Here is a 22,587-nt window from a genome sequence, read left to right as displayed (position 1 = left end):
CTTAACAGTGGAATTGGTTCTAGCATTTCATACAGAAGGGGCAGTGAAGGGGTGGTTCATGAGGCAGGAGAGAGAAAGCAAGAAGCCCACAGTCATAGTGCCCACCTCATCCCAAGAGTGACACCTTCACGTTGAAGGGCTCTGAGCAGATGGGAGACGTAACTAGGTAAGCCACTGTGAAAGATTTGTCCCACGTTGGGCTGCAGGGTGATGTCAGTACAAGAGTAGAGGCAGGGGGACCATTGGGAAGCTGGTGGAGCAATCTTTGTGATTGTCAGTGGCTCCAGCCAGTAGACTGGTGTGGATGGAGTTGAGAGGAAGAATCCAGAAGGTTCCACCTGTTTAATTGCTGGCCCCATTGAGCCAGCATGGAAGAAGATTGATGACACAGGAAAGAGGGTGCCATGGGTTGAGGGCACCCGGGGAGGAACTGTGTTTAGAAACGACGGGATGTATTCCTGCCAACTCAACAGAGGCTGGAAGGAGAGGTTGGGTGGCATGAAGCTGAGGAGCCACATCTCAAGGCTTCTGTGTTCCCCATGGGGAAGGCAGAGCCATCTGTTGAGAAGGAGGGAAGAAGTGTGGCTGGCTTGATGGTTTTGGGGGAGAGTCGGGATTCGAAATGCCTGTTGTGGAGAATTTGAGATCACAGATTGGAGACACAGCCTGAGGTCCCTGTTAAGGTTGACCCTCAGGGAATTATAGTGGTGTAAGTGAGAGTTCTCCATCTGGCTTTGTGGTTCAACATCGGACACCCAGGTGTGAGGCTGAGAAGGCAGACAGTGGGGTTGATCCAGAATTAAGGCTCTATCAGGGGACAAGGGGACACCTGGCAGGCGCTGTGCGGTGAGAGATGCAGTTGAAATGTGATAGCCCTCCCACTAACAAGGAGTGAGAGAGAACCGGCCTGGGGAGCACACAGAACCAGCGGTGCTTCCTCTCCAATCTTTCCACTAGTGGGCGCCACGTCCTCAGGATCATCTCAGGAGCTTCCTGATCCTTTCCCAGCCTCTGTCTGGAAGGTGCCCAGACAGCTCCACCTGCAGGTGACAAGTGAAATGTAGTTTTGGGGTGTTGAGAAGACCAAGCTGCTGCAGGACTTAACACCTCGGAGACATTTGTGGGATGAGGAGGGGACCTAGGATGAGGAGGAAGATCTGCTAAGAGCCTGTTTGCTTAGTCTTGAGATTTCCAAGACGAAAGCTCTTGTCTCACTTTCTGACCTGAACTTGGTCACTGCTGACCGTGTCTCCTTGCCCCCAGGCTTTTCCTTGATCCTACTGCTCCCAGCCCCAGACTGCCAGGTCGCCCCCCAGCCAGCCCCTGTCTGAGTGGAGGTACACCTCTGCTTGCTCTTGGGTGGGGTCAAGAGCCACACCGTGCTGTGAGAATCATTTTTTCCCTTGGCCACTGCTTTTCTCCATTTATAGCATGATTCTTCTCCTTCACTTGCACGAATTTTTAGCAGTAATTTTTGACAGATTTGTGTTACTACTTTTATTATTTGTTCCTGGCTCTTAGGTGTTAGAGATGAAAGATTCCATGATGATGCCTTAACCTACTATCTCAACCAGGAATTCAAATGCATTCTAGTATCTCTTATTGTGGATTTAAAAAAAAATAAAATAAATTGTGGACTTTTTGACGTCACCCTGATGTTTTTTCAATGGGAGTGGTATTGATTTAATCTAGTGGAAAACCAGGATCATATAAATTTCAGCATGTTGATAAACTGGTGGTGAAGTTACTGGTTTGTTGCCAGGATGAACCTAGCCACCCTTTATTTGCTTCTTCTGAAAACCAGAGGAATGTGGGTTTCAAGGTGCCTTCAGTCACCTCGTGAGCCTCTGTGTTCCGCCGGATGACATTCTGCTCCTTTTTACCAGCAGGGCGGTGTGGGTTAGGCAGCAGTGAGTCAGGCAGCTGGGATGTGGTGTTCCTGCTGCCCTGAGTGGAGTTCCACTCATGGAGTCACCCACTGTGCAGGCCTTGGGGCCAGCTAAGGTCTTTTACAAGCTGACTCTGCTGCCTGGTGGCTCCACCTCAGGCCTGTCCCAGCCACTTGACTCGCCTTTCATATTTGACTGGACTGTGTTTTATATGGATTAAGAATGAAATGAAAATGAGACTTGTATTGTCATAGCTGATTAAAACTTTAAAATTCAGTTTTGTCCTCCAAGCCTTTTATATAAGGGTGACTCATTTAAAGTAAATAACTGACACCCAATCACAGTAATTCTGTCAGGGATTTTTTTTTTTTTTTAACTTGCCCTGTCTCTCAGCACAGAACATCCTCTTTCTGAAGACAGTAGGTTAAAATGCCTCACCCACAATTAGTACCATGGATAAAAACGGGCAGCTTTTTCCCCACAGTTTTTCTGTTGGTTTACCACTCAGATCTCCTGAAATCCTGATAGGTAGAGTGATGAGCCTTGATTTAAAAAAAAAAAAAACAAACATGCATATAAATGTGTCTTAAAACTCTGAGCCATGCTGGAGGTGGGTGGGCACCATGGCTAATCTTCATCCAGTCTCAGCTTTTTCTTCAGTCATTCAGAAAAAGGAATCAAAACTGCTCTTCTGCCATCTTTCCGTTTTCTCTGTCACCCCCTCTAGTTTATCTTCCTCAGCTGGGAACCTACAAGGTTCTAATCTCCCTCCCGCTGCCCAGGGGATTGAGTCAGAGAAGATCAGAAGGGGACGCAGTTCCACCACGGTTTCCCATCTCCAAATCCCCCCAGAACCATCATAGACATCCTTATGTCGTAGGACCTTCTGGCCTCTATTTTCCCTCTTAAGAGGAGAGATTTGTCCAATGGGGAAAGACCCGTTGGGAAAATCTGGGCAGCACAGCGTAGTGGGGGAAAAGCGTGGACTTTGGAGAAAAACTAAAATTATAGCCTAAAAAAGAAAGATCTAGAATCAGTATAGCCCCAGGAGCCACGCCTGGGAGTTCCTGATTTCAGGCAAGCAGTTGTTCACAGTGGCCCAGGAAATGGTCAGAAACAGAGGGGCCACCTTCATCTTCTAGTCTCTAATTTTGGGTTTCCTTCTAATTTCTGGTTTTCTATTTTTACAGTATCCTAAATGTGGTACAGCATTTGATGGTTTAGTTTTGGAGATATTTGAATTGCTGCTGGTTGCTCCCTGGATTTGGGGGCGGGGAACGTGTGCTTCATACTAACTGTGACCAGTTAAGCTACCTTCTAGCAGAAGATAAAGTTCACAGAGAAGGAGACTAGGGGTGAACAGGCACAGAAAACCTGTCTATTGTTCACAGTCTTAGTTTTTGATATAGAAAAGACCTAGAAATTAGTTATGTCTTCTCTAAAGCCTGGTAGCCCTGTTCCCCAAACTGAAACCCTTGCTGGATGGCAGAATGCCCCAGGAGCATGCTAAGCTTTAATGAGAAAATAATTCTCCTGAAAGTTGATCCTGCAAGCCCAAGTTTATAAGTTTGCTGTTGTCACTTTATAATAAGTACTGAATGTTAGTCTTCATGTCCTTTTGAATTTCTTCCAGAGATATGAAGACTATGGGATGACTCCCCCTTCTGGCCCATTGCCAAGGTAAGGTTTCAGAACAGAATGTATTATGACTTTGTTTTGTAGGCTGCTCTTTTTAAACTCTGTAAACCCATGTCTTTTAGCTAATATGAGCAGAGATGTCAAAGTGATTTATATGTTCCCTTGATCTAACCAGAAGAGGAGGGGGGAAAGTTAGGATTTAAGTTCTGCTTCCAGTAATGACGGGCTAGAGAGTTTGAACTGGTCCTTCTGCTGGGAACACCTGGAAAAGCTAGATGAGCTATTAATTGTTTTTTAAACTCCAAGGGCTAACAGAGCTGTGCAGCAGTGTGGGACCAAGATCTGGGAACCCAGAGAAGTGAGCCCTGCTTTGGGGTCACTTTTCTCCCAGTGGCATCTGCTGATTCCAGAAGAGGCAGCTGAGATGCTGAGAAAGTGGATGAAGCTCTAAGAGACTGCGTACAGGGCTGGGGGGAGGAGGAGAGGACCTTGATAAACACCCAAGGTTTTGAGTTCTAATCCTTAGGCCCTGGGAGAAAGGGTGGGTCATAGGCAGATTGGTCCCTTCAGAGATTGATGTTCAGCTTTGAATTTTAATGAGGGATTGCTCTCTGGCAGAACACATGTGAGTCCCCCCCTCAGAATGGTTAATACGCTCCAGGCCTTATACTGTTTCTACAGAACATGTACCCATGGACATGCACACAACCAGGCATATGAGAAGAAAAGAAAACACAGTTGAAAATAAAATCAGGAGCAACAGACAAAGCAGAACCACAGGGGATCCAGATATTGGAGCTGTCAAACATAGATTTTACAATTATACTTAATATGCTTAATATGGAGTTCAGTTTTATTGTCTGAGAAGATATATAAAAGTACCACTTTGTGTTAGACTATTATAAGTCAAGGATTCTAGTGTAATTTTTAGGTTAACTAAAACAGTGTGAAAAATGCTTAAATATAATAAGGAGAAAGAAAACAATTTTAAAATAATCCAAAAGAAGATAGGAAATAGGAGAAAAAAGAACATGAAATTGGCAGAACTTACAGCAAACCAATATAAGCTGGTAGAGATCTAAATTCAAGGGTGTGTGTGTGTGTGTGGTTTCACTAAATGATAATGGCTATATATTCTAATTAAAAGACCAATATCATTATATTGGATTTTTAAAAAGGGGTATTTGACTTATGAAAGACATGTCAAAAATATAAAGATATGGAAAGGATATAGAAGATTTGAACATGATTAATCAGTTTGAGCTAATTGATATACATAAAACATGGAATGTTCAATACTGCACAACACACCATTTTTTTAAGGGGTGGGTAGTACTGGGGATTGAACCCAGGGCCTCCCACATTCTTGGTAAGTGCTCTACCTCTGAGCTATATTCCTGGACTTTTGTATTTTGTTTTGAAACAGAGCTTTGTTTAATTGCTGAGGCTGGCCTCAAACTTGTGATCCTCCTGCCTTAGATTTCTGAGTAGCCAGGATTATAGGCATGTGCCTCCATGCCCAGCATATCTCTTTAAAACACATTTTTTTTTTTTTTACGAGCTGGGAGACATATAGCTCAGTGGCATAGCACTTACCTAACATGTATGGTCTTGCATTCAATCCTCAGTACAACATACACACAAAAATAATGAAAAATTTACTATATCTTGGGCCATAACCAATCTTAAATTTCAAAAAAATTAAATAAAAATATATGTGTTCATTCTAGTAAAATTAAGAAATAATAAAAGATAATTAGAAAACCCTTATACATTTAAAAATTATTCAGTACTCTGCTAAATAACATATAATACACTTATAAATCACAATAGAAATTTTAAAACATTCTAAAATGAATAGTAAAGTACAATATATTAAAAGTTGTAGGATCAGCTATGGTAATGTTTGGGGGAGGGAATTGTTACCCTTAACACATGTATTTGGAAGGAAAAAATAGCTGGAAATCAGCAATCTAACTACACATCTCAAGAAGTTAAAAAAGAATATCCAATTGAAGGAAGGAAATAATATAGACTGTAAAATAGAAAACAAATCTCCTGGCAAACTTGATAAAGTAACCTGTGTAACAAATCAACAATAGGAATGAAAAAGACACATTAACATAATCTTAAAAGATTTTACAAACACATTTTTGTTAATAAATTTGAAATGGAAAAATTTCTAGAAAGAGGAAATCTGAATCATCATATGATTATTAAAAAATGGAAATCATAATTAAAATTCTTCCCATAAAGGAAACTCCAGGTCCAGATGGCTGCAACAGTGAACTCTGCCAAACATGATGGAGGGAAAGGCCAATGTTGTACAAACTAAAGTAGAAAAAGCGGTAGCGTGCTCGCCTGGCATGCGTGCGGCCTGGGTTTGATCCTCAGCACCACATACAAACAAAGATGTTGTGTCTACTGAAAACTAAAAAAAAAAAAAAAAAAAAAAAAAGGTGGTGTCTGTGTTTAAAAAAAAAGAAAGACTACCCTCAAATCACTTAATGAGACCAGGGTCATTGGACCTCAAGGTCAAGGACATAAGAACAAGGTCATTGCAAGACTGGAAACATTAAGGGCCAGTTTCACTCTTGAATATAGACATGAAAGAACATGAAACCAAATACTTGCAAACACATCCAGCAACATGTACAGAAGAATATCATTTACAGCCAAATTGGAGTTATTCCAGCAATGTGAAAGTGATTTAGCATTTAAAAAAAATCATGTAACACATTGCTTTAAAGGGAACTAAGGAGAAAAATCTCATGTCGGTAGCTGCAGAAAAAATGCAGTTTATTTTTTAAAAGCCAGTTTTATGTTAGTATGTTCTTGATGAAGTAGTAAAAATTAATTTTATTCAAACTAGGCCCTTGAGTCTTTCATAGTCTGTGTGACAAAAGTGGAGGTACTGACTGGACAAATAAAGCCCTTGTGCTGAATATGGGATCTTGGAGGAGAGCGCTTGCTCTGCTGTTTGCGACTGAATGGAACCAACTGCCTCCTCGCTTTCTATTTAAACAACTGATGAACATCATGTTCAGACTTGGGAGTTTATCACTGTGTTGAACATGAATGAAATGAACTTCTTACTTCAAGAAAAACAACTGACAGTCTTTTTGTCAATGATAAAATTGAGTTTTCAAGTGAAAATTTAAGACTAGAACCTTTTGTCTGCCATGTTGAACTTGAGAGCATCCTCATCTTCTGGATGAGCTTGGTGGTGCCAGTGAAGCAGGGGAATTTTTGATACTGTAGAATTAGGCATGTGAGTGTCCATAATGTCTTTGTAATTCAGTGAACTAGTATTCTCCAAATGGTAAATGCATGGGTTGAAGATCCACTCAAAGTCAAGATAGAGCCATCTGATATTGTTTCAGATCCTGCATTGCAACTAATCCTTAAGGAATTACCACTTAAGTTTTGGTGTGGTCTCAAGAAGAATATCTGAAGTATTATTTAAGTACTTTCTAAAAAGGCTATTAAAATACTCTTCTTTTCTAAGAAATGTTTTGTGAGGGCAGATTTTCTTCCTAAAATAACATGTGTCAACTGATTATAAAATATTTGAGAATCCAGGTGTCCCATGTTAAGGAAGTCTGAATAAAATAAGAGTGCCACTCTTTTCACTAATCTGAGGGGGAGGGATGGGAGAATGTAATTAAATTCATAAAATTGTTATGTTAGCATGTGATAGGTTTGTAGTTTTTGTAAATGAGTTTTTAAAATATTGAAACATTTTCTTAGTTTTAATTTCTAATAATACCATCAGTGTGGGTAGATGTAATCATATAAATAGAAACTCTTGTGAGTTTCTCAATACTTTTTATGAGTTTAAAGACATCCAGAGAACAAAATAGATCAAATTGCCTTAGAACATGGGTTTTTGCCCTCGATAGACACACCTGTGGAGTGTTTTCAAAGCCCTTGTCTTGGTTACACCGTGTCTGGGGTGCAGCGTGGGCACCAGGATTTCGTCTCCCCCAGCGATGCTGATGGGTACCCACGGCTGAGGATCACAGCTTTATTGGAAATCTATGTCTTTCTTTGGTCTGGAAACTAAAGCATCTTTTTTTTTTTTTTAAATAGAAGAAATATATATATATACCAAATCACCCAGCATAAACTGGTGAACATCAGCTTAGTACTGAGAGAGGGCCATGGAATAATAAAATCCACCTCAGGGAGCGGTTTCCTTCTCCCACCTTCCAGGAGCTGGAGGAGGATAAGCAAGTAGACAGAGAAGTCTGCATTTTCTGCAGGGTGGGGTGGACTAGGGAGAGGCCAGCGCAGGGGAAACGTAGTCCTGATGCCTGTGCTTTGCCTTCAGACCGGGTTTTGGCCCTGGATTGCTGCCATCTTCAGAGCTGGCACCCCCTGAGCCCCAGCAGCCACAGTCGTCAGTGGAAGCTCCATTTGCTGCCCGAGGGATCTATTCAGAAGAGATGCCATCGGTGGCCCGGCCCCGGCCTGTTGGGGGCACCACAGGTAATGTGGCGATTGAGCTTACATTTCTGGGGGAATTACTTTGGGAATAAATTTAAAGGCTATAGTTTGGCTTCCCAGAGGGTCAGTGTCTTGGTGTTGAGCAGTCTCTTCTCTGGCCAGAGCTCCTTTCTCTCAGGTTCTGGTAGAGATGAGGACAGGGGAGGGGAAGGGCTGTGGCAGAGCCCCTCCAAGGCTGCTGTCTGCCGATTCCTGAATCAGTGAAACTGCGGCACACACCCTCCAGGAAGGCACGGCTAAATTCTCCAGTGAACGGGAGGTCTGTGGCAGCCCTAGGACGGCATCAAACTGAGTTTAAAAGAAGGGGCATTTGTGCCTTGTAGTGAACAACCCTCAGGTTGCTGGACAGTGGCTAGAGGGAGATTTCGTTTTATTGGGTCACTTTTGGAGAGCATTCAGCCACCGTTTTCTCCTCAAGTCTCCCTGTCCCCGGAAACTAAAGCATTTTCCCTTCTGCCTTTTTAAGTACAGGTTGAGTATCCCTTATCCAAAATACTTGGGACCAGAAGTGTTTCTGTGTGTGTGTGTTTTAATAATTTAATAGACTTTACTAGTTGAGTATCCTTGGTCAGAAAATCCCCAATCCAAAATGCTCCCAAATCGGAAACTGCTTGAATGACATGTCAAAGTTTTGGACTTTGGAGCATTTTGGACTTCAGATTAGAATGCAAACCCTGTTATCTCCTTCCCTTTTCTTATTGTCACTTTTGTGACCCTATGACTAAGCCCTCCCTCAGCTGTCTCAGACAAGATAGAGCACCTGTGGAAGTCGGAGCCACCGTAGCCCTGTGTGGACACCTGCCCGCCCCTCTTTAAGTCCTCATTTAGAGAGTTCTCCTAATGCTGTTCCTGGGTAACCAGTACCACTTCTACCCTCATTCAGTGGTGGAAGTCCTGTTTTCTCATTCTACCATTATTACAGTTTAAATCCCTGAAAACAGCATCTGTTTTAACTACCCGATGAAATTAAAATAAAAATCTATGCCAGGATATCTCCACATAGGAAGTTAAGCTTCCAACTTCTGTTCTTAAACGAATATATGCTAAAGTGTTCAATTTCTGGAGATTTTGAAACCAGAGAGAAAATAAACTGTAAAACCTTCTAAAATATATTTATTTCATTGATTTGAGAAGCATTTTGCACAATATGGTTTACTTAGTACAGATTGTTTTTTTTTTAAAGACCACAATTGAAGTGTGATTAAATTTCCTTTTATGTATTAATTTTTGCTTTTTTGGAAAGAATTATAAGCATCTGTATTTTAATAGGCCAACTGTTCTTGGGTTTTATCTGTTTTGAGACACATGTAAATGTTTCAGAAAGGAGGAGCTTTCTGAATTTTAGTAAAGAAAGAAAGGAATGAAAAATGATTTCTGAATTGAGAGACCTCAATAATCACAGTTAGATAAGGAACAAATTTATCTTCAGAAAGTAAGTTAAGAAGCAAAAACAGAAAAATACATTTGTCTCAGAGCCTCCTGGAAGTTTTATGTTAATTTTCAAACCCAGATCCCATCCTCAGGTTCAGCAGATGCTTGATATTTGGGAAGAATTTGTTCGGAACTCTTTGTAAATCTCCCAGTTTTCAAAGACAGCTCTACTTTATGATCAATGTCCCTAACTGGTCCAATAGAAGTACAAGTGGAACACCTGAGAAAACACCTTCAGACCCCTAGGGGGCACCTGCTGGTAGTGGACTGTGTCCAGCAGGGCTGAGTGGAATTTCCTCATGGCAGTTGGAAGGGTTGCCCCATCAGTTCACCTGTGGTTCAGACTTGTCCCCAAATGACAGATGAACATTCTATTTAATAGAACTTGAACTTCTGAGTGGTTGATACTGTGTAAGCTCTCTTTGTGAATGCTGTTCTGTGTTCTACTGCTGTTCTGTGTTCTAGAACATCTGTAGTATAAGATCTGAGCTCTCCCTATTACTTACACAGCTCTCTATTCTTTGAGAATTTTTTAAGTTCAATATCATCTTACTGTGTTCTATTACAAAACCTCAAAGTCACACTTTTATTTTTTCCATTCATTTCTTCACCCTCCTTTTGGAAGATTGAGGCTTCAATGAGAGGCCATGATGTGTTAAATAATTTATTTTCTTATTTTCTGAACATACATCATTCTAATGTTATCAAGGAAGTAGTTTAGGGGGCTGGATTGTGGCTCAGTAGCAGAGCGCTTGCGTGTGAGGCACTGGGTTCAATCCTCAGCACCACATAAAAATCAATAAACAAAATCAAGATTAAAAAAAAGAAGAAGAAAGTAGTTTAGGCCAATTCCAAATTCGCAATAATTGCGAGATGCTTTTCCATTTTAGTCTTCCAGGATGTTTTTATATCTTGCATTGTCTGCTAGTCCTCAAAACAAATAATGGCTTGGCACAGTGGTCTATGCCTCTAATCTCAGTGACTCAGGAGATTGAGGCAGGAAGATCACAAGCTTGAGGCTGGCTTTGGTAACCTTGTCTCAAAATAAGAAATAAAAGGGTATATAGTTCAGTGGTAGAGCACACTTAGTTTCAATTTCCAGCACCACAAAGAAAAGAAAAGAAAAAAAAAAGTATCCTGCTATGATATGGGACTTCTCATCCTTTACAGATGCTAGGCTTTGTGCTGAGTCTTATTTCTCTTGTGAAATGTTGAGTATGTGAGCCTTGCTGCACAGTATAAATACTAAACAAAATTCAGATTTATTAATTGTTTATTAAAAATCTAGATGGATATAGAAATTCTATGTGTCACTCATTTCCAGAGGGAGTTTTATTCTAACAATTTCTAGTAAGAGAAGAAATTGTATTAAAATTTACAATAGAAAATGTTAGGATCTAGTATAATTATCTTTCTGGCTATAAAAAATTATCAAACATGTATATTTCTGAATATAACCAAAAATGAAATACTACCTAGGGAAAGTTTGTGGTATATTATAACCCAAAGTCATTTTTATTATAGAGAATAGCTCCTATAAATTGACAAATGGGCAAGCCTCAAAAGACGAATAGACAAAATATTGAAAGAAAGAATTCATAAGAGAAATATGTGTGGGGGTGGGCTGTAGCTCAGTGGCAGAGCCCTTGCCTAGCATGTGTGAGGCACTGGGTTCAATCCTCAGTACCACATAAATAAATAAAATAAAGGCAGGTATACAAAAAAAATTAAAGATGTGTGTAGACCACATGTAGTGGTGTATACCTATAATCCCAGCTCCGTGGGTTGAGGCAGGAAGATTGCAAGTTCAAGGGCAGCCTGGGCAACTTAGCAAGACTCTGCCTCAAATAAAAAGGGTTGAAGTTGTAGCTCAGTGGTAGAGCACTTGCCTAGCATGCATGAGGCCTTGGATTCAATTCCAGTAAAAAACACACACACACACACACACACACACACACACACACAAAGACACACACACACAAAGACACACAAAGAAAAATATGCATGTGTGTGTATATGTGTACCTTATAAAAGAAAACTTGGAAAAGGTTCCAGTCTTGAAAACAGCTTAAGAAATACAGATTAAAACCACAGTGAGGCATAACTACAATCATGAATCATTTTCTGAAGATGGTGGTATGATAAAATTTTGCTGATTAAATAAAATAAAAGATGTAAAGTGCCCCAGATAGTGCTTAGCATATCATACATTTTCAATAAATACTAGCTGCCTTTATTATTATTACTATTATGTTATTTCAGTGGTGGTGTAAATCATTAAAACATTTGGAAAACAGTTTGATAATAGGACTCATGAATCTTTGATTTGGTGTTTTCACTTCTAGAAAGTGAAAGGAAATCCCCTAAATTCAAAACATTGGGTGGAAATTATGTGTGTCAAGATGTTTATCACAGCATTATTCATAACAGCAAAAAAAGTATTCGCTTTTAGGATTCCCAGTAAGTGCATCACTGAGTAAACTGCACAGCTATTTAAGATGAAAATATAAAAAGCCAGAAAAGAAGTGCTAGCCAAGGTGGCAGGTTCCATAGTCCCAGTACTCAGGAGACTGAGGCCAGAGGATCCTTTGAGACCAGCCTGTTTCCAAAAAAAGAAAAAAGAAAAAGAAAGAAAAGAGGAGTTTAGGAATCACCAGTTGCTGCCTTGCCCACATTTGTGCTTGATCAATTTCATATCTTCCAATCCTTGAAATAAGTCTGATTGGGTTTTTCACAGCATTGGAGATGTTGGAAAGCCAGGCCCACAGGAGCGGGCTTGTCAGAGGCTGAGCTGGAATCAGCACAGACTCTGAGCTCCACGCAGAGTCAGGTGAGAGCCTGTGCTGTATTGTTGAGTGATCAAAGCAGGGAGCAGAATCATGTCTGGATTAAGATGGCAGCCACTGTGTGCTTTCCCCCTGCACACTTGTTTGGACCTTGGAAACCACTGTGAACACCTGGCTAGATTCACAGCTCCTCACGAGATTTGCTCAGGCAGTGCCTGCTAAGTGGACAGTGCCGATAGTCCAGATAATGTCAATACCGCTGTGAGTTCTCAGTAAAGGATGAGTGCTCCAGTGGAGTTCATTGCTCCGCCAGAGGCCTGGACAATTTTTCCTGACTCTCAATTACCAATATGTGTATCCAGATAAAACCAGGGGAATTCTTTTCTTAAAAGCAGCTGATGAGTTAAGGTCTGATAACTAGATAACGTGGGTAGGGGTGGGCTTACAGATGGAGGGACCTTCCCCTCTGTGAACTCTTGGAACCTGAGCATCAAGGATGAACTTGATGATCCTGGGAGCATTTGGAAATAAGTATTTCATTTCACAGCACATAAAGATCATATTCTAGGACCAGGAGTGTAGTTCAGTGGTAGAGCACGTGCCTAGCATTCACGAGGCCCTGGATTCCATTCCAAATGCTATAAAAAGTGAAGTAAAATAAGATAAAATAAATAAAGATGGCTTTTTTCCTCCTTTAATTTGCAGTGTAGGGATATTTCCAAATACCAAAAGTTGGTGGCCGAGGAAATAGGTTATTTAACACCTGACCATCCGAGCCACACAAGGCTACAGGTTTCCCGTGTATGGGAGTTAGTGCCACAGAGTCAGCTGGTCTACCTCAGTGTCCCTCACTGGTGAGGTGTGAGGTGTTGGTTGTACTATGGCTGAGTTATGGGAACACTGTGAGTAAAAGGGCCTCAACATTCTGAATTCAAACACATTTCCACCTTTTAAGAAAAAAGCAGCTGGGCTCAGTGGCACACGCCTGTAATCCCAGAGGCTTGGGATGCTGAGGCAGGAGGATCGCAAGTTCAAAGCCAGCCTCAGAAACTTAGAGAGGCCCTGTCTCAAAGAATGAAAAGGGCTGGGGAAGTGGCTCAGTGGTTTAGTCCCCTGGGTTCAATCCCTGGTATCAAAAAAAAAAAAAAAAAAAAAAAGCATAGGCCCTAAACAATGTAGTGAAACCCTGTCTCAAAATTAAAAGGGCTGGGATATGACTTAGTGGTTAAGTACCTCTGGGTTCAATCCCCAATAACAGGGAAAAAAAAAGGCATATTGGATATTCTGCTCCTTGTGAATCTCAAAGCTATAAGCAACAAGAACCAGGTGTCAACTTCTTTATGGTTCTAGAACCTTTGATTCAGCATAATTAAAAAATCAGCAGGGCCACCCTGGGTGTCACCCTACAGAAAAGAGCAGAAGTGCCCTCTGTGATCCTTCATCCTCAGACCTTTGATGTGTCACCATTAGCCCCTGTATTGAAAGGGAATTAGAGCAGTTCCTGGGCTGTTCTCGTGGGACAGGCCATTTCTGGAGATAGCGCTGGCACTGTTTGAACCTTGCTCATCATCCCTGTCCTTAAAGGGGCCAGTGGTCAGAGCGGACGGTATCTTTCTCTGTAACCTTCCTCTCCTATAAATGCTGACCAGTGACTGCACCATGTTCCTCCCAGGCTCCCAGATCCAGCACCTGACGCAGGTGGGCATTGCTAGCAGAATCGGGGCCCAGCCCGTGGAAATCCCGCCCAGCAGAGGTGGCCAGTATGGAGGACCGGGCTGGTCTGCATATGGGGAGGAGGAAGCAGGGCGAAGGGAGGCCGTGAGTATCTGGGACTTGGGCCATCAGTTAAAATTCTCACACAATCTTTAAATTTAACTGCTGCTGCTTGGGGCATCCATTTTTAATCTCCCTCCCTGTTTTCACCTTGCTGTGTGTTTGCCTGTAGCTTGTAGCAAACTCTCTCCCACTTTTGGAAAGCATACGTACTTTCTTGAGGCAAATTTCGATGGCTTTAAGTAGCAAGTCTGAACCTGAAGGTAGCTAAAATCTGGACGTGGTCTTGGTGTGATCACTATATGAACATCCCTGATCTCACCATATGCTTTATGGGGCTTGCTGATGTCATTTCCACCATGCCCCCTGTGCTAGATGGTCTTGGAGTGAGCTCAGAGGTAGCAGGGTTTCAAGGCATAGACCTCCCTCAGTGTGGGAACAGCTAATTTCTACAAGTGCCCTTCTCTGTTTTTTTCTCAAGAATTTTATATCCTCGAGGGATAAATTAATGAAGTTTGAAAATACAAACCAAACTATCACTTTAGGTTTTATCCTTATCTTTATGCTCCAGCTTTTATTGAATTTCTTAACCTTCCTAACAGCTATGCTAGATCCCAGTCATGGTTAGATGCTTTATGTAGTGAAAGTAAATTCACATTAGAGTATGTTTTTCCCCAAAAGACATTTGTTAAACTTACAATTGCAGGTCTTTGCTTAAAGTTATTGACACATTTTTTTCTTCTGCCTTCATTGTATTCTACTGAGATTCAGGTTTTCCAGTCAAATCCAATAATGTTCACTTTGAAGGATTTCTTTATTGCTCTATGGAGGAATGAAATGTAGAAAGAAATAATTCAGGACTAGGAGGCCACATTTCTCTTGCTTTTAGCATTAAGGTTTTTAGTACACAGATATACCACACTGACCTATACACTAATTTAGTGCATGGATGTGAAGTTTTTTTTTTTCCACTTGAGAAAATTATGAAGGATATTTTAAAAATGAAAAAAAATCACTGAAAAGCATAATTGTTCTTGTCAAATGAATGCCAAATTAATCCATGTTCTGCAGACATCAGCAGAACAATTGTCTACTTTTGTGTGTATAACTTAACTTTAAATTGCACTTGAAAAGATATGGACAGACACTGGGCCTGGGGCCACATACCTGTAATACTAGCCACTCAAGAGACTGAGGCAGTAGGATCACAAATTGCAGGCTGGTCTTGGTGACCTAAACCCTATCTCAAAATAAAAAATGAGAAGGGCTTAGGAAATAGCTCAGTGGCACTCCTGGGTTCAATACCCAGTACCTGAAGATAGATGATGGATGGAGAGATTGGTAGGTGATTGTTGATAGATAGGCAGGCGACACAGCTCAGCGGCCGAGTGCTTGCCTAGCAGGCCCCATGCCTTAGGTTTGAACCTCAGCCCTACAACAAGACCACAGATTGATAAGGCACAAGATCATCTTGTGATCTGGCCCAGGCTCCATGGTCCCGCCTGAGTTCTCAGGTACATGCTCTTGGGACTCCTGACCAGGCTAAGGCAGTTCTTTCCATCCCCTTTGCCCCAGTCTTACCTCCCTCTGCTCTCAAGTGTCGCCTTCTGACCTCTCACCTTCATGGGGTACTTGCCTGCTCTCCCTTTCCAGCTCCCCAGGTCCCTGCCTGTTGTCCTGTGGTGGCGAGTCCCACACCAACACCCGCTTCACCCACTCACTCCACACCCTGTGCACAGGCGATCAGGCCACAAGGGCCCTGCTGGAGGGCTGAGTGACCCTGGGAGGTGGGCGAGGAAGCCTGTGAGCTTTCCCAATGCCAACTTGAACTTGATGTTCCCTTTGGTTGCTGCGTGGGAAGTGCAGTAACGTTTGCCATGTTTTTCAGCCTCACGTTCTTGGACATCAAGATTATTCTTCTTCACCGCTGTTTCAGGTGCCAAGGACTTCGGGCAGGGAGCCCTCAGCTCCTCCCGGGAACCTTCCTCACCGGGGACTGCAAGGCCCTGGGCTGGGTTACCCCACCAGCTCCACGGAAGACCTCCAGCCCAGCCACTCCTCAGCCTCCCTCATCAAAGCGATCCGCGAGGAGCTCCTCCGGCTCTCCCAGAAACAGAGCGCCGTGCAGAACTTCCACAGCTGATGGGCCTCGCCCGCAGGTTGGCCAAGTATCTGCTTCCCGTGGAAGCAAGACCAAAAGGAAATCAACTGAGCGGGTGTTTGTAAGCAGAATGAGCATCTCCTGGGCAAGCTGCCTGAGTGAGGGAGCAAGTGACAATTTTAGAAGATGCCATAAGTCATACAACACCCATGACACTTTTCTTAGATTGGCAATTTGGTGGCCACTTGGGTTCAGTTGAAATGTATGTACTTTTGGCCAAAAGCCAGCAGCACTTCACAAAAACAAAACAGAAACCTAAGCTAACAATTTTGTTTAAGTCTCCTTTTTAAAGGCAAAAGATGCAAATGTGTAGGTGGTGTCGGGTTGGAAGGAACCCAGCGATTCCAAGGGATTCAGATTGACATGTACGATGTACCTGCTGCTTTGTTTTCTAAGAAGAGATTTGAAGACATTTTATTAACAGCTTGATTTCCCCTTTTTTTCTCCATAGGAACTTATTTTAATAGGAATATTAACAACAAAGAGTACTAAGACTGTTGGGAGATTTTTTTTTAAAAAAAAAAAAAAGCTACTAGTGAGAAACCAAATGATAGTTTAAGAGCCTGAAGACTCCAAACGAAGCCATCGCCTGCGTTCTTCCTCCTTTTTCTGGTGCTACAGCCCCAAGGGCCCCTTCGCCTTTGTGTCTGTGAAATGCAACGCTGGCTTTGCAATGGAAGAATGGGTTGAAGGTTTCATTCTGTTCTAGAGGGAAAAAAAAAAAAGAAAAGAAAAGCAACTCCCAAGTGGTGGGAGAAAGCTTAATATTTATTTGGTTATTCAAAATACATATCAAAATTTAGATTTACCTTCTTAATTGTATTTGCTGTTTAATTGGGCAGGTGCAACTCCTGATGGCATCCCATTTCAGCACATGCCATGGAGACCAGTCCTACAGAGTGAGGCTTTCAGGAAGTCCTAACTGGTAGATCCTTGCACTTTGCTCATGATCTGCTCACAAATTATGTTTGAATGAGAAGTCTTCTGTAAGCAGACATTATTGAAAACAATTCCTAGGACCACCAAATTATTGTGAATCCATCCCTAGTAATCCGTTCCCTGTGTTCAAGACCTGGAAGTGGAACAGAGTCCGATTCAGACCCTGAAGAGTCAAGAAGAGTTTTGAGACCACAAGGGAAAGGAGAGAGTTTCCCCTCATTTCTGATTTTATTGTGTTATTACTTTGTTGAGTGACTATTAAAACTGTCTCATGCACTGTGGGCCAGAGAGAGGGGGTCATCTCTCTTAGAACATGCTCCTGAAGTTTCCCCATGTCCCACATTAGAGTCAGAAAGGGAGTGACTTGTTCTGTTTTCTGGTGCCTGAGTGAAACTCAGAGGAAATGCAGGCTTACAGAAGAGATTCCCACTCTGAGCCTCTTTTGATCAGATAAATTAATACTTTTGATTAAACAACAGATAACAAGGTAGAATTTGGGGCTGTGTTTTAATCAAAACCTGTGTACCTGCATCAAGTTTTAAGAACCTGGAAACAGCTAGAACAAGCTTCCAGAGTACAGTCATTGGTTCCATAATCATGCTTTACTCCATCCTTGGCTAAGCTTGTGGTATGGAGTTAGAGTTTGGGGACACAGGGAAAGTCAATTCTGCGGAGTTCAAGCATAGCCATTGTTTACCTGCCTGCCACTGAAAGACTACGGTGCAGGAAGGTAAGTAGGTGAGTCAGGTTTTTGTTCCTGTGACTAAAATATCTGATGAGAACAATTTAGAGGAAAAGTTTATTTGGAGTCATCAGTTTCAGTCCATGGCCATCTGACTTCATTGCTCTGGGCTCAAGATGATGCAGAACATCATGATGGATGGGTGTGGTGAAGGGAGGCTTCTCAGCTCAAGGCAGGCAGGAAGCAGAGAGCAAGGAGCCAGGGACAGAATATAATCCTCAAGGGCATGTCCCCAGCGCCTATTTCCTCCAGCCACACCCCACTTGCCTACAGTTACCAACTAGTAGTCCCATCAGTTATTAATTCATGCTGAGCTTGGAGGTGCACACCTGCAATCCCAGCTACTTGGAGGGCTGAGGCAGGAGGATCCTTAGTTCAAGGCCAGTCTGGACTACTTAATGAGAACTTGTCTCAAAATAAAAAGGGCTGGGGATATAGCTCAGTGGTAGAATCCCCCTGTGTTCAATCTGCAGTATTGCCAAACTCAAAGTATTAATCCATCAAATGGATTAATCCACTGATGAGGTTACAGCTCATGATCTATCTAATCATTCCACCTCGGAACATTCCTGCATTGCCTAACACATGAGCTTTTCAGGGAACACCTCATATCCAAACCATAACAGTAAGTTGATTCAATAAAGGACTGGCAGCCTCTTGTCAGACAGTCCCCAAAGGCTCCCAATAGTGTAGGAAAGAAGGCCCCCTTCTGGGCTTGATTTCTTAACCTCTTGGTCCTGGCTTAATACCCGACTGTCCCTAAAATGGATCCTCTTTTCATGCCACTCAGAATATCCAGACTTAGATACCCAAGCAGAGTTTTGTGGTAGACACTTGATAGTAAGTTCAAATCTTGTGACAGCAGGTGGAATAAATGACCTTTTCTCTCACGGTTCTGCTTGGTGTCATAAGTGTTTTACATATAATGTGTCCTAAAAATGGTTACCTCCTCTGTGCGTTGCAAAAACGGGTCTCTGCTTCAAGGGTGTGACTGCAAGAGCAGAATGGATGTCTTTCAGCTACCACAAGGGGATTCTGCCTGAATTCTTAAAACTGATACACCTTTGAACAGAAGTCAAGACCAAAGATGACACGTAACGAAGAGCTGGTGGTGTGTGGCGTGGCATGGATGGGTCCTGCGGGCTGCCAGCACTCGGTCATTGTTGGGAAGCGCCCTTGGTCTGCACCTGTTTCCTCTAAACACCTGCTGCAGTAGTTTACCAGGCACCAAGTTCACTGTACTGGCTCTTGTGGGGTGCACCACGCCCAGTGGGTCTTCAGACACTGGGTTAGTGTTTTTCTACTTTAAAAAAAAAAGTCCTTCTGTTGATCATGCATAACTTTGGAGTTCCATTTATTGGAGCACCCTAAAATTTAAATTTTATGTCTGTAATTTTTTTCCTATTTTAGAAATTCTAGTGGTAACAAACTATAAATTGGAGTCAGCATTTTAGAGGAGATTGTTAGAGAAGTGATTTTTTTTTTTTGCAGTCTACTTTATAACTAACTCCCTGTATCAGGTTCCTTCTCTGAACTTCATTTTCCTCTTAATCCACAAGAACACGCCTCCCCTGCCCTCCTCCCAGGATCTCAAATTGTAAGGAAATGATGTGTTCCTGTGTGCAGGCATCCCCTGAGGAGCAAGCATAAAGCACTGTGAAAATGTAAACTGTTACCTGTGTGAATGCCCCGGGATGGATGACGTGACCTGCCATGATCTGCCAGTGGGTGGGTTCACGTGTATGTATCCAGAGACAAAACTGGAAACCCAGTGTGACTCGTGTTCCTCACTCTTGATTTGTTTTAAACTCACCCCCCCTCCCTGCTCCCACCAACTTTTAAAGGGCATCTATTAATCATCTTTCTGCTACTGACTTTCTGCTGTTTCCGGTACCAAATAGGTCAGCAGCCATGGAGCCCGATCTTCTGAAATCTTAGAATCTAAGTCAGATAGTACAGATGGGTATAAAAGATGGAAGAGGGGGAAAAATAACATGGATTAAAGATCCATAAAATTCAGAGTATACAAGTGCTTTGGGTACTTGAAGTCATAGAAGTTGCATATTTGGAAGCAATAAGATCTTGGGGAGAGACCATCTGCAGAACCCACTTTGATGAAGACAGTGGAATTGTCCAACCAAGGGTGAGATGTGTGGGCTGAGCCCCGAGTGGGGAGGGATATAGAAATTAGTGTATGCTGTCGTCAAAAATGAACTTGATCCTGATCAGCTGCAGTATGGCAAACCGCACTCTTTAGGGTGATTCAGAAGAGGAGGAAATGGTGCTAGAGGATACATTTTCTGTCACACAGTGAGCAAATGATCAAGCCGATGGAGATTTACTGATGAAGATCTCCAGTTGGGGGGAGGAAGTGGAGTATATCAAGAACTGCTAAAGATCCAATGTAAAGTGTGCAAATAGTGATAAGAATGATTCAGAGCAGATCTTGATGGCTAGCCATTTAGTAACATTAATCCTTTGTGGGGCACAGCAGGTTTTAAATAAATGTATTTGCCTTTTTTATAGCTACACGTTTTCCTCAAATTTTATTTAATGCCAGAGTGTGTGTTGATTTTGGTGGCACATGGTTTTTAAGGAGTGGGTTGTTGCTAACCAGATTTTCCAGGGCATGAGACCTGTGGGGCAGGGCACAGGGGAAGGTCTACTGGGGAGGGGTTGGGCTGAAATGAGTAACTGCGCCCTCTGAGTCTCCCGTCTCTCATGTTCAGGGTCAGTGTTGACTGCATTAGCGCGACGTCTTCGAGAGCACTCCAGTAACCAAACCAGTCCCCAGAGGCTGTCTGCGTGGGCGGCACCCCATGAGTTAATCATTAAGCGCCCCTCTCTTGGCCCTCGCACCCTGGAGTCTTAGACATGAATGAATTTGACGCTTGGAAGGACAGCTGGTTAGGTTCTGGGCTTGAGGAGAGGCACTCCTGGTCTAGAGTCCCATGCTAACTTGAGTTCTCTCATGGAGTTCTTACCGTGTCATTTCTACCTCCAGAGCAAGGCTCCAAAGCTGGTCGCCAGGCAGGAGCACAAGGACGTCTGCCTCGGTGCCCACAGAGAGTCCGCGTGAGCACAACACATTCCTGTGGGTCAGTCCGTTGAACTTTGTTTTCACATGTACTCCAACATGCTGCAGAATTTTTTGAACTGGTGAGAGGGGTTTCTATGAGCCACTGCTGTGACGTTCTCACAAAATGTATAGACTTCACACTTGTCACCTAATGAGCAAGGAGGGCCCATGTTTCAGGTTTCTTTTGATATTTTTGGAGGGAATTGTTGATGTTTGAACTAGAACTCCTTTGTCCACTGTTGAGAAGACTTGAAGAATGATGGTGACACGGTACGGCACTCATTCCATGCTGTGTGTGTGACAGCACACTTGATCATTTATCTCAAGAATGTATAGCAGAGCCGGGCGCCGGGATGCGCGCCTGTAATTCCAGTGACTCGGGAAGCTGAGGCCAGAGGATCACAAGTTTGAGGGCAGCCTCAGCAACTCAGTGAGACCCTGTCTCAAAAATAAAGAAAGAGAATAAAAAGGCTGGGGATGTATCTCGGTGATAGAACACTCCTGGGTTAATCCCCATGAGGGGTGGGGGACACAGTAGCATTGAAGTATAGGGTAAAAATAGTAAGTGTCTTTGGAAACAAGCAATTAGGAAACAGAGAAGCAATCGGTGTCTTCGTCTGGAACACTTTAGTTCAATTCAAGGTCCCACAGGGTAGATAATGGTCCAGGCTCCTTGCTTTGCCATCTGACTCTGGGTTTTTCTGCTCTGGCTCCACATTGTGTTTAAAAGGTAGTAGGGACTGAGAAGGGAGGGAATGATTCTAATCTCGCTGTCCCTGATGGCCCAGAACCACCTTCCCGGACTACTTGGAGCATCATGGATGCGCTTTTCTTGTGTCCACCAGATTTCAAGTGTTCACAACTTGACTCCAAACTGTGCAGGTTCTGCTCCTCTGGCAAATGTGGGGAAAGAGGAGGGGGGTACTAGGGGAACTGCGGCTTACGCCTTAGCTCAGTTGCTCTAAGTTCCAGGAAATCAGTTCAGAAAAGAGGGTCGGGGTAGGAATGCTCTCCACTTGGCCCTCCTCTGGAGCTTCACCTGGGGACCTGGAGCTTAGGCTAGAATTAACAGGAGGGGTCACCCCGTAGAGTTGCTCTGGGGTGCCCACTTGTCTCCTCGGTGAAGGTCTGTTCTGATTCTTCCTGCACCCTCTTTCCTAGATCATGAATATTATTGTATGAAACTGTGCAGAGAAAATTGGGGCCATCGGTGGCATCAATACTGCAACTTGAACTTGACAATCATGGTTTGCTGGTCTCAAACGGCACTTAAATCTCAGTATGGGTATATGATTTAGTAACTGAACCCTCCCTTCTATTTGTCGGTTATGTTTCTACCCTTCAATTAGCTGCACTGTTTTTCTAATGTGCTGTAGATTTTTTGAAATAATTTATGCAAGTGTTTGGTTTCCATGTTTACAATTTTTACAGCTTTCCTAGCATTTTAAATGGAAATGTCAATAAATGCTATGAATTGGTGTCAAAGTGATATTTTCTGTTTATTTCCTTTGCAACACGATAGTTTTCTCATTTGTAAAACATGAAAAATTGGGTGAGATGACCTTTTGGTTCTCTAATTCCGTGTCCCTGGTGAGAACACCTAGTGCTGCCTTTGTTTTCCAAGGAATTAAGTTGAACAT

General features: G+C 42.7%; 1 protein-coding gene across 2 annotated transcripts in view; it reads left to right on the top strand.

Moving 5' to 3' along the window:
• KIAA1549 overlaps window positions 1-22,368 on the top strand; it is a 154,077-nt gene extending 131,709 nt beyond the window's left edge. Inside the window, exons 17-20 of one of the 2 annotated variants that reach the window (XM_081286368.1) lie at window positions 3,523-3,569; window positions 7,861-8,018; window positions 13,926-14,071; window positions 15,915-22,368. In XM_081286368.1, the coding sequence (XP_081142494.1) occupies window positions 3,523-3,569; window positions 7,861-8,018; window positions 13,926-14,071; window positions 15,915-16,169 (606 nt within the window). In that variant the 3' untranslated portion in view covers window positions 16,170-22,368. The remainder of the gene's footprint in view (window positions 1-3,522; window positions 3,570-7,860; window positions 8,019-13,925; window positions 14,072-15,914) is intronic. The other variant, XM_081286367.1, reaches the window with a different exon arrangement.
• The last annotated feature ends 219 nt before the right edge of the window (window positions 22,369-22,587 follow it).

This window comes from Spermophilus citellus, assembly GCF_964194105.1.
Source record: "Spermophilus citellus genome assembly, chromosome: 3".
NCBI classification, from domain to species: Eukaryota; Metazoa; Chordata; class Mammalia; order Rodentia; family Sciuridae; genus Spermophilus; species Spermophilus citellus.
This window is presented reverse-complemented; position numbering and strand designations above follow the sequence as displayed.